The 12778-nt window shown below is 47.0% G+C and overlaps 1 protein-coding gene across 6 annotated transcripts in view; it reads left to right on the top strand.

Moving 5' to 3' along the window:
* The window catches only part of LOC144480213 (calcium/calmodulin-dependent protein kinase type II subunit gamma-like), a 463856-nt gene that overhangs the window by 221888 nt on the left and 229190 nt on the right, over window positions 1-12778 (top strand). For all 6 annotated transcript variants that reach the window (XM_078199435.1, XM_078199441.1, XM_078199439.1 and 3 more), the window contains exon 4: window positions 9242-9296. In XM_078199435.1, the coding sequence (XP_078055561.1) occupies window positions 9242-9296 (55 nt within the window). The remainder of the gene's footprint in view (window positions 1-9241; window positions 9297-12778) is intronic.

Below are 12778 nucleotides of genomic sequence, written 5' to 3'. Positions count from 1 at the left end.
TACAGCGCATACTTTCCTCTGTTTGCACTAAGAATTCAACAATAATGACTGTTTGCAGAAATTGTATTTGTTTCTCTCAATACAAATCTCAAATTGCATCTTTCCTCATCTTGTAATTGGGATTTGATTTTTGTTGTTGTTGCTGTGTTTTTAGCAAACCATTTAAAATGAAGGCTTCGCGTCGGAACTATTATCAACGGCTTACTTTTGCTTTAACTTCAGAGAAAAGTCGTAGAATAGAACCACAGAATCCCCACGGTGCAGAAGGAGGCCACTCAGCCCATCTGGTCAGCACCGACTCTCCAGAAGGGCATCACGCCCAGGCCCTCTCCTCTATCCCCATAAACCCTCACATTCACCATGGTTAATCCGCTTATCCTGTACATCTTTCCTGTTGCTATTAAACTTTTGAATGGACTACCTTGCACTAAGTTGATCTTTCTCTACACCCTAGCTATGACTGTAACACTACATTCTGCACTCTCTCCTTTCCTTCTCTATGAACGGTATGCTTTGTCTGTATAGCGCAAGAAACAATACTTTTCACTGCATGCTAATACATATGACAATAATAAATCAATAATAAATAAATCTTTGGACACAGCGGGGCAATTTAGCATGGCTAATCCACCTAGCCTGTATATCTTTGGACACTAAGGGGCAATTTAGCATCACCAATCCACCTAACCTATTCATCTTTAAACACTAAGGGGCAATTTAGCATGGCTAATTCACCTAACCTGTACATCTTTGGACACTAAGGGGCAATTTAGCATCACCAATCCACCTAACCTATTCATCTTTAAACACTAAGGGGCAATTTGGCATGGCTAATTCACCTAACCTGTACATCTTTGGACACTAAGGGGCAATTTAGCATGACCAATCCACCTAACCTACTCATCTTTGGACTGTGGGAGGAAACCGGTGCACCCGGAGGAAACCCACGTAGACACGGGGAGAAAGTGCAAACTCCACACAGACAGTGTCCCGAGGCCGGAATCGAGCCCGGATCCCTGCCGCTGTGAGGCAGCAGTGCTAACCACTGTGCTACTCAAGAAAGCTGGGCAAGAAATTTGTTTTTTTTTCCTAAATGATACTGTGAATCTGAACACAAATATTATTTACAAAGAGATGTAATTATTCAGCTGTGGAACCTATACCCAGAACACATTGCCAGAAAGGTTAAAAATAGAAGAAGGCAAGAACAGCTTATTTGTGCAGCTTACAGGTTTAAGCAGCAATTTGTTTTGGAGAGTTGTACGAAAGAAAGACTCTCATTTACGTAGCGCCTCAGGGCGTCCTCGAGCAGGGTGACTAGAGGCAGGTGGTGGGGTAGTGACTCAGCTAGCAAGCCAGTAGACCGAGGGTAATCCCACGGGGAATGGGGTTCAAATCCCACCACGGCAGATGGTGAAATTTGAATTCAATATTTAAACAAAATAATTTGGAATTAAAAGTCTAAGGATTGACCATGATGTGGTTGACTCTTAACTGCCCCAGCAAGCCACTCGAGGGCAATTAGGGATGGGCAATAAATGCTGGCTCAGCCCAGATCCCATGAAATAATATTTTAAAGGGTTTACAGTCAGTTTTGTAGTGTAGTCACTGTTGTAATGTGGCAAACGTGGCAGCCTATTTTTACGCAGGAAGATCCCACAGACAGAGGTTGTGAGGCAAGAGCGAAAGGTTTGCTTTGGGTGCCGGCTTTTTCTAAGCTCTGATTTAGCCTGCCGCTAAATCAAACCCCACGGCTGTGCAGATTTCGGGGATTCATCCGGAGCACTGTTCAAGATGCTGTCTTTTGGATGCGCCACTCAACTCAAGTTGAAGAACAACAGGGAGGTTCCCCAGCACCTAATCGTAGAATCCCTACAGTGCAGAATGAGGCCATTCGACCCATCGAGCCTGCACCCACAGCAATCCCACCCAGGCCCTATCCCCGTAACCCCATGTATTTGCCCTGCCAATCCCCCTGACACAAACGACCAACTCCACATGGCCAACCCACCTCGCCTGCACATCCTTGGACTGTGGGAGGAAACCGGATTACCCAGAGGAAATTCACGCGGACACACGGAGAATGTGCAAACTCCACATGCACAGTCACCCGAGGCTGGAATTGAACCCTGGTCCCTGGTGGCGTAATAGTGCTGTGCCACCATTATGCTGCTCTTAATCCTCCCCCAAATAACACCATTAAAATCCAAGGCCAGATTATGGAACCTAGCTGAGTGTAGATGCCATGCTGCATTTGCTTAAGACATAACAGGAAAATGTTCTTTTAAACTACACTTGTTTGTCAAGCTCTTTGTGAGGTTCAGAAGCCAGGATAAGACTCGATGAAAGTGTAAGATCTTCCTTGAACGTTCTATTCTCTCTTGGCAATGGAGTAATACTATCCTTGTTACATAATATATTGCTCCAGTGATTGTTAAACACTGTAATAATTTGCTTTATTATGAACATTTCTGTACAGTGAGCCACTCCAACGCACTCTCCCTATTTCATATTTATACCTCACTTGCAATTAATGAGGCTCACAACATTACTGAAGGAGTTGGAGACCATTCGTAAAACATTAATAATATTTACAGCACAGGAACAGGCCATTCGACCCAACAGATCCATTCTGGATCCCCTTCCCATCCTCCTCCTTTTAACCTCATCAGGGTTTCCTGCTATTCCTTTTTCCCTCGTGTGTAGTTCAAAGGAGTACACACGGACAGTTTAACCTCAATTCAACCAAAGCTGTGAAACCCATTCTACTGTTTTATTTTTCTCTCGTATATCGAATAGTTTGTCATGTCAGGGGAGATGCTTTCTTCCTTCGGTCCTGCAATCCTCTGTGATTGTAGTCAGACACCAGACTCGTCCAACACCGGATTCAACATGCCAAACATGAATGCAAACTCTGTATTTTTACGACGAAGGGGCTGGTGTCAGCACCATGTTTGAAGAGTCTCCATGTTTGTCTCATCTGGAGATATAAAGGGTCCTGTCGGGGGGAGAACCAGGGCAGCAGGGTGGCACAGTGGTTAGCACTGCTGCCTCACAGCACCAGGGACCCGGGTTCAATTCCCGGCTTGGGTCACTGTCTGTGCGGAGTTTGCACATTTTCCGTTATCTGTGGACTTCCCTGCCCAGAGAAGCAGTTGAGACTACCTCATTGAATGTTTTTAAGGCAAGGATAGATAGATTTTTGAACTGTAAAGGAATTAAGGGTTATGGTGAGCTGGTGGATAAGTGGAGCTGAGGCCACAAAAAGATCAGCCATGATCTTATTGAATGGTGGAGCAGGCTCGAGGGACCAGATGGCCTACTCCTGCTCCTAGTTCTTATGTTCTCCCTGTGTCTGAGTCGGTTTCCTCCGGGTGCTCCAGTTTTCTCCCACAGTCCAGAGGACGTGCTGGTTAGGTGCATTGGCCGTGCTAAATTCTCCCTCAGTGTACCCGAAACAGGCACCGGAGTGTGACGGCTGGGGGATTATCACAGTAACTTCATTGCAGTGTTAATGTAAGCCTACTCATGACACTAATAAATAAACTATAAAACTGGGATGAGGTTGTTGACCTGTGATCCAGTCCTGACTTCTCTTAAATGCAGCCTTTGAGATTAAAATTCAATGTGAATTTTACAGTAGATTGGGGTTGAGGCAGGTTGGGGGGGGCGCGCGCAGAACACAACAATCCCATCCACGTCCTATCCTCTTAAGCCTAGCTAGTCCCCCTGACACTAGGGGGCAATTTACCATGGCCAATCAACCTAACCAGCTCATCTTGTAAAGTGTGGAAGGAAATCGGAGGACCCGGAGGAAACCCACGCAGACACGGGGGGAGAACGTGCAGACTCCGCACACACACACTGACCCGAGGCCGGGAATCGAACCCGGGTCCCTGGCGCTGCGAGGCAGCAGTGCTGACCCACCGTGCCGCCCTGGAAAATGCTTGAATAAAAGCTGAAGTTGGAAATTCATTTATTTACTCTTGGGTTACAAAGGGAAAAAAAACTATCAGGGTTTAAAATTTGGAAAAAGGTCATCGAAAATCCCACCCAAAGCATTTACCTCCCCCCTCAGAACACCTGCTAACCGACCGAGCGATTCCTGCAGGCCCCCATTTCACTTCCTGCGCCCTAGTTTCCTGCATGCACTGAGGCGAGTTTCTAACACACTCAGCAATCAGCTGTGTTTGCGTTCATAAGAGAATCTCTTTCGATTGAGCTGGGTTCACGTTCCTGAACTTCATGGGGTTTTTTTTGGTGGGGGGTTGCTGCCTGGTACTTGCGTTGCAGTAATTCAAGCATTTTCCAGGGCGGCACGGTGGCACAGTGGTCAGCACTGCGGCCTCGCAGCGCCAGGGACCCGGGTTCGATTCCCGGCCTCGGGTCAGTATGTGTGTGCGGAGTCTGCACGTTCTCCCCCGTGTCTGCGTGGGTTTCCTCCGGGTGCTCCGGTTTCCTCCCACACTTTACAAGATGAGCTGGTTGATTTTAAGTCAAGAACGGTTGGCATGTTTACCTCGGAACCCTCAGACCGCCGAGCTGGGCCGTCACTTGACAAAAGCCCGGAACCCCAGAAGATGGTGGTTTTCAGGAAGCATGTCCGCCCATTGCCATGACAACAGTGAGCAGCCCCCCCCCCGTACCACCACTAATCTTCTGGGCATCGAACCTCGCTGCTACTTTGCACCAGCAACGCCATGTTCCTCCCTGCCGCCTGCCAAAATGTGAACGGTTATATACGCAGAAAGGCTTTCAGAAAGCTTGCTGATGTAGCTGTGTCCCTTTTATCCTTTTTTATTCTGTATTTCAACCGGCGCTGCTGTGAAACTGCTGGGGCAGAGTCAGCAAGTAAACAGGCATTTTGTACAGAACGCTCCCCGCTGTGGGTATCAGCTGTGAGGATTGCTGCCCACAGCCCACTGTCTCATCTGTGCTAGAATCCTTCCATGTTCTCACCACAGGGCAGCAGGCTTATGCAAAATGTCTGCTACCCAGCAGTGCATTTCTTCGTCAAGGCAGTTTGCCGGACTTGGGTTGCCAGCCGTGACTAAATGCGTTCCTGGCACGGTGGCACAGTGGTTAGCATTTCTGCCTCATAGCGCCAGGGACCCTGGTTCAATTCCAGCCTCGGGTCACTGTCTGTGCGGAGTCTGCACATTCTCCCCGTGTCGGCGTGGGTTTCCTCCGGGTGCTTCGGTTTCCTCCCACAGTCCAAAGATGTGTAGGTTAGGTGGATTGGCCATGCTAAATTGCCCCTTGGTGTCAGGGGGACTAGCTAGGGTAAAAACATGTGGTTCTGGGGATGGGGTCTGGATGGGATTATAGCCAGTGCAGACTCGATGGGCCAAATGGCCTCTTTCTGCACTGTAGGGATTCTATGATTCTGTGACTTGCCCCACCCACCCACGCTCCAGCCGTTAGTCGGCCAACACATCCATCCCTGTGACACACTGACCTCCTACGCCTATTGGAAAGCCATCACCCAATTGGATGATGCTTTGATTGTCTGCCAAGGAGCCGCCTTTTCTCCCATTTTCAATATTTATATAGAAACATAGAAAAACTACAGCACAAACAGGCCCTTTGGCCCACAAGTTGTGCCGAACACATCCCTACCTTCTAGACCTACCTATAACCCTCCATCCTATTAAGCTCCATGTACTCATCCAGGAGTCTCTTAAAAGACCCTATTGAGTTCGCCTCCACCACCCCTGACGGCAGCCGATTCCACTCGCCCACCACCCTCTGTGTGAAAAACTTACCCCTTACATCTCCCCTGTACCTACCCCCCAGCACCTTAAACCTGTGTCCTCTCCTAGCAGACATTTCCACCCTGGGAAAAAGCCTCTGAGAGTCCACCCGATCTATGCCTCTCAACATCTTATACACCTCTATTAGGTCTCCTCTCATCCTTCGTCTCTCCAAGGAGAAAAGACCGAGCTCCCTCAGCCTATCCTCATATGTCATGCCACTCAATCCAGGCAACATCCTTGTAAATCTCCTCTGCACCCTTTCAATCTTTTCCACATCCTTCCTATAGTGAGGCGACCAGAACTGAGCACAGTACTCCAAGTGGGGTCTGACGAGGGTCTTATGTAGCTGCATCATTATCCCCGGACTCCTAAACTCAATCCCTCGATTGATAAAGGCCAGCACACCATACGCCTTCTTAACCACCTCCTCCACCTGCGGGGCCGATTTCAGAGTCCTATGGACCCGAACTCCAAGGTCCTTCTGATCCTCTACCGTACTAAGAGTCTTTCCCTTTATATTGTACTCCTTCATCCCATTTGTCCTACTAAAATGGACCACGACGCATTTATCTGGGTTGAAGTCCATCTGCCACTTCTCCACCCAGTCTTGCATCCTATCTATGTCCCTCTGTAACTTCTGACATCCCTCCAGACTATCCACAACCCCACCAACCTTTGTGTCGTCGACAAACTTACCAACCCATCCCTCGGCTTCCTCATCCAGGTCATTTATGAAAATGACAAACAGCAAGGGTCCCAGAACAGATCCCTGGGGCACACCACTGGTGACCGCCCTCCATTTAGAAAAAGACCCATCTATACCCATCTCTGCCTCCTTTGGGCAAGCCAGTTCTGGATCCACCGGGCAGCAGCCCCTTGGATCCCATGCCCTCTCACTTTTCCTAGAAGCCTTGCATGGGGGACCTTATCGAACGCCTTGCTAAAATCCATATAAACCACATCTACCGCCTTCCCTTCGTCAATGTGTTTAGTCACATTTTCGAAGAACTCCACCAGGCTCGTAAGGCACGATCTGCCTTTGACAAAGCCGTGCTGAGTATAATCTGGTTAAAAAACAAAATGGCCAAAGGAAACCCTTTAAATGTCCCGATGGTTTTCCTCCAGGGTCGTACATAGCAGTGTCCTGGAGATTGATATTAAATTCCTGGACACTCCAGGCCAATCCTGGAGGGTTGGTGACTCTATGCAGGCCAGGTGTCCCCAGAGGAGCTAACATTCACTTGATAGTATTCGCTGCCTATAGCCCAGTTATGAACTGAGATTATAAGGAGACCTGATTGCAATTTAGCGTCCAGCTCTTAACTTAACCGTCCCATCGGATGTAGGTATCACTGACAGGGTGGCACAGTGGTTAGCACTGCTGCCTCACAGCGCCAGGGACCCGGGTTCGATTCCCGGCTTGGGTCACTGACTGCGTGGAGTCTGCACGTTCCCCCCGTGTCTGCGTGGGTTTCCTCCGGGTGCTCCGGTTTCCCCTGTCTGTCCGAAAGACGTGCTGGTTAGGTGCATTGGCCATGCTAAATTCTCCCTCGGTGTACCTGAACAGGCGCCGGAGTGTGGCAACTAGGGGATTTTCACAGTAACTTAATTGCAATGTTAATGTAAGCCTAGTTGTGACACTAATAAATAAACTTTGAAACTTTAAACTTTAAGATTACATAGAAACTAGAAGCAGGAGAAGGCCATTTGGCCCTTCAAGCCTGCTCTGCTGATCATGGCTGATCATTGAATTCAATATCCTGATTCCCCCCTTCCCCCCCATATCCCTTGATCCATTGAGCCCCAAGAGCTATTTCTTCTTGAAATCAGACAATGTTTTGGCCTCAACTACTTTTTGTGGTAGTGTCTTCCACACATTCGCCACCCTCCGGGTGAAGAAGTATCTCCTCACCTCAGTCCTAAATCCTCAAATTATGACCCCTAGTTCTGACTCCCACACCATTGGGAGCATTCTTTCTGAATCTACCCTGTCTAACTCTGAAAGAATTTTATAAGTTTCGATGAGATCCCCTCTCACTCTTCTAAACTCCAGTGAATATAATCCTAATTGACTTAATCTCTCCTCATATAACAGACTTGCCATCCCAGGAATCACAATACTCCCTCTGTAGCAAGGACATCCTTCCTCTGATAAGGACACCAAAACTGCACGTAATACTCCAGATGTGGCCTCACCAATGCCCTATACAACTGCAGCAAAACATCCCTATCCCTATACTCAAATCCTCACGCTATGAAGGCCAACATACCATTTGCCTTCTTTCCTGCCCGCTGTACCTGCGCGCTTACTTTCAGCGACTGATGCATGAGGACACCAAGGTCTCGCTGAGTAGCCACCTCTCTGAATTTACATCCATTCAAGTACCATTCATTTACCATCTGTAGTTGGTCTTGAGAAGATGGTGGCGGGCAGTCTTCGGGGGGCGGGGGGGGGATGTGGGTGGCGAAGACGGAAGGGGGGATGTGCTTCCACAGTGCTGTTCAGTCAGGGCTTCTGGGATTTTGACCCAGTGTTGATGAAGGAACAGGTGGTGTATGTACAAGTTGGGATAAGGAATGTCTTGGCACCTCTGACAGTATAACGTTCCCTCAGAACTGTTCAGTTTGCGTGTTGAAGTCTGGGATGAGGCTTAACCTAATCCCCCTGCTTCAGAGGCGAGAGTGCTATCGGTTGAATCAGGTTGATGCTGCTTGAATTTATCTGTGTACCTTTTTAAACTGCTCAAATGGAGCTGTGTTCAAGGTGGCCTGTCTCTTTAAGATCTTTATTCAGATACTCTCTGGCCAAGAAGAACTAGTTGATTGGTTGATAGCTGTTTGCAAGCCTTTCACCCTTGGTGAAATAGTTAATTATCAAGATTGTTTTTAAAAAAACTAAAAGGAAATGGCTACTTTGTATTCCTTTATTGAAATAGTTTTTGCCAAATCGAAGCAGGTGGGACACATTAAAGACATAGGGGCAGAGTTTTTCCACCTCACTCGCCACAGGAATCATAGCAGACGGGGGAGGCGGATGATACAAAGGTCCGTTGATGTCGGATGGGATTTTCCTGTTTTTGGGAGAGCACCACTGGAAAATCCTGCCCATTGTGTTGTGTGTAACAATGTTCTTGCTGAAAAGAGAGTTTGGTGCTGTGCTGCCGAAGTTTTTCATCTGGCACTCATCAGGACAAACGCAAGAGAGAGGGTGTTGATTGGTTGGCAAGTCGACTCTGTCCGAGGCATTGCCATGGAGAAAGTGTGTAATCAGATCAGAAATCAATCAACCCTCTTGCCAACCAATCAGTGCCCCCTTTTTTACTGTAGTACAAATTGTTGTGATTGTCTGAAATTTGACATTCTTGCGTTCGTCCTGGTGAGTGCAAGATGAAAAGCTTCGACAACCTGACCCTCTTTTCAGCAATATTCAAGCGACAACAGCTGTTGCCCATGTTGAATCTAAATATTCTGCTTTCTCTTTCCAGTTCGCCTCCATGACAGCATATCAGAAGAAGGGTTTCACTACCTCATATTTGACCTGTGAGTAACTGCATGTTTTCTCGTGAAAATCCAATTTATTTCATCCTGTTTTCATCTTGTTTTGTGTTTGACCGAGGAGGAAATTAGCTGCAACTTGTCTATTGCCATTAACATTAAGCCCCTCGGAGCGTAACAGATCTGGACAGTTGGCATCAGCACTTGGTAATGGGAGCGGAAAAAGGAATCCTGCTAGTGTTGTGCATGCGACAGGCTGGAACAGGCCAGTTGGTGCATCGAACCTATCGCTCGTACCTCATAATGGATAATAAGGAGTGGTAGACTTGTTAAATCAGCACTTTATATCCCTTTCACAGCAGCAGAACAGGAAAAGTGGCACAAGGGAGCTGACAGTTAAGGAGGGACAGGGATATTTAATGGATTTATTAGTTGTGAATACCTGGTAATGGAGAAAATAATGGGACTCAAGATAGGCAAATATCGAGGACCTGATGGTTTCCATTCATAAGCATTAAAAGAAAAAGATGAGGAACTTCTTGAAACATTAGTCACAAACATATGAACATATGAAAGAGGGGCCGTTTGGGCTAATCTGTTTGTTTTTTTTGCTACAATCCCATTAGTCCAAAGATGTGCGGGTTAGGTTGATTAGCCATGCTAAATTGACCCTAGTGTCAGGGGGATTAACAGGGTAAACGCATGGGATTACGGGAATAGGGCCTGGGTGGGATTGTGGTCAGTACAGATTCGATGAGCTGAATGGCCTCCTTCTGTACTGTAGGGATTCTATGATTCTTCTTGAGGGTGTTGGCAATGAGGAGAGGTTGAATAAACTAGGATTGTTTTCACTGGAAAGACGGAGACTGAGGGGAGACCTGATAGAGGTCTACAAAATGATGAGAGGCACAGACAGGGTGGATAGTCGGAGGCTTTTTCCCCAGGGTTGAAGTGTCAATTACAAGAGGGCACAGGGTTCAAGGTGAGAGGGGGGCAAGTTTAAGGAAGATGTGCGGGGGAAGTTTTTCACGCAGAGAATGGTGGATGCCTGGAACGCGCTGCCAGAGGAGGTGGTGGAAGCAGACGCATTAGCAACATGTAAGAGGCATCTGGATGGGTACATGAATAGGGAGGGAATAGAGGGATACGGACCCAGTAAGGGCAGAAGGTTGTTTCTACTTTAGTTGGGGCATCACGATCGACACGGACTTGGCGGACCGAAGGGCCTGATCATAGAATCATAGAATCATAGAAACCCCACAGTGCAGAAGGAGGCCATTCGGCCCATCGAGTCTGCACCGACCACAATCCCACCCAGGCCCTACCCCCACATATTTTACCCGCTAATCCCTCTAACCTACGCATCCCAGGACTCTAAGGGGCAATTTTCTAAAACTGGCCAATCAACCTAACCCGCACATCTTTGGACTGTGGGAGGAAACCGGAGCACCCGGAGGAAACCCACGCAGACACGAGGAGAATATGCAAACTCCACACAGACAGTGACCCGAGCTGGGAATTGAACCCAGGACCCTGGAGCTGTGAAGCAGCAGTGCTAACCACTGTGCTACCGTGCCGCCCGCTGTAGTGTTCTTTGTTCTAGATATTGCTTCGTACTATCACAAGGCCTTATTTTTGTCCATGAAAAAAACAACTGTTATATGTTGGGATGGGTAGTATATCCTGAGCTTTTACAAGATTCGCACTGGGTCATGAACCAGACACGATAGATAAGCTCCTTGTTGCAGCATCCAATGACTTATTAATTGGTTCGCAGATTTTCACCTAATCTGGACCTAGGCTGCTTCCTGGAGGGAAATGTATCACTTCCCTGATATAACTTTAGACAAATATTATCAATCCAATTCTTGGTGTGGTGAATAAATGGCCATAATTAATGCAGCGCATTGTTTCCCTTGGGCTATTGTACAGCATTTTGAGAACACGTTTAACATTGACTTAACAATGGCAGGCCCTAGGGAAGTACGCTTTAATTAACTGGAGTTAGATAAGAGGTTTTATTTTGTCAATCCATTCCTTGACATGCACAAATCCATCACCATACTTAAAAACTACTGAAATGACTAAGAAGTAGTGTTTCAAGTTTCCCAAAAGGTCCAGGCCGACATTCTCGGCCTGTAATGTCCAAGGTGTCATTTTCCAGATGAAACATTAAACCAATGCCCCGTCTGCCTCTTCGGGTGATTGCAAGAGAATCCGTAGCACTAACTTCAAGAAAAGCACTGGAGGGCGCCACGGCGGCACAGTAGTTATCACTGCTGCCTCACAGCACCAGGGGCCCGGGTTCAATTCTGGCCTCGGGTGACTGTCTGTGTGGAGTTTGCATGTTCTCCCCATGTCTGCGTGAGTTTCCTCCAGGTGCTCCAGTTTCCTCCCACGCTCCAAAGAAGTGCGGGTTAGGTGGATTGGCCATACTAAATTGCCCTATAGTGTCCAAAGATATCTAGGTTAGATGGATCAACTATGGTAAATGTGTGGGGTTATCGGATAGAGCAGGGGAGAGGGCATGGGCAAGATACTCTGAGAGCCGGTGTAGATTCAATGGGCCGAATGGCCTCCTTCTGCACTGTAGGAATTCAATGATTATCTGATTCACCCTGGTACCATGGTGAATTGAGTGGTGAAGAAGGCATTCAGCATGCTTGGTTTCATTGGTCAGAACATTGAATACAGGAGTTGGGAAGTCTTGTTGAAGTTGTACAAGACATTGATAAGGCCACACTTGGAATACTGTGTACAGTCTGGTCACCCTATTATAGAAAGGATATTATTAAACTAGAAAGTGTGCAGAAAAGATTTACTAGGACGCTACCAGGACTTGATTGTTTGAATTATAAGGAGAAACTGGATAGACTGTGACTTTTTTCTCTGGAGCGTAGGAGGATTAGGGGTGATCTTATAGAGATCTATAAAATAATGAGAGGCATAGATCAGCTAGATAGTCAATATCTTTTCCCAAAGGTAGGGGAGTCTAAAACTAGAGGGCATAGGTTTAAGGTGAGAGGGGAGAGATACAAAAGGGTCCAGAGGGGCAATTCTTTCATACAGAGGGTGGTGAGTGTCTGGAACAAGCTGCCAAAGGTATTAGTAGAGGCGGGTACAAGTTTGTCTTTTAAAAAGCACTTAGACAGTTACATGGGTAGTATGGGTATAGAGGGATATGGGCCAAATGCGGAATTGAGACTAGCTAAATGGTTGAAAAAAAAAAGGGCGGCATGGACAAGTTGGGCTGAAAGGCCTGTTTCCATACAGTAAATCTCTATGACTCAATGACTCTAATATTTATTCCTCTACCAGCACCACAAACATGGTAGCACCTTTGACACAATGAAAGATCTCGCGGTGCTTTGTAGGAGTGTTATAAAAACAAAAGATGGCACCAAGCCACAGAGGAAATATTAGGTTAGCTGACCAAAAGCACGGTCAAAGAGGTAAGCTTTAAGGAAAACAATCTTCCTTATATCCATATTAAATGGGAGACCCCTTATTCCAAATCTGTGCCATTT

The sequence above is a fragment of the Mustelus asterias genome, chromosome 28 (genome assembly GCF_964213995.1).
Source record: "Mustelus asterias chromosome 28, sMusAst1.hap1.1, whole genome shotgun sequence".
Taxonomy (NCBI): domain Eukaryota; kingdom Metazoa; phylum Chordata; class Chondrichthyes; order Carcharhiniformes; family Triakidae; genus Mustelus; species Mustelus asterias.
This window is presented reverse-complemented; position numbering and strand designations above follow the sequence as displayed.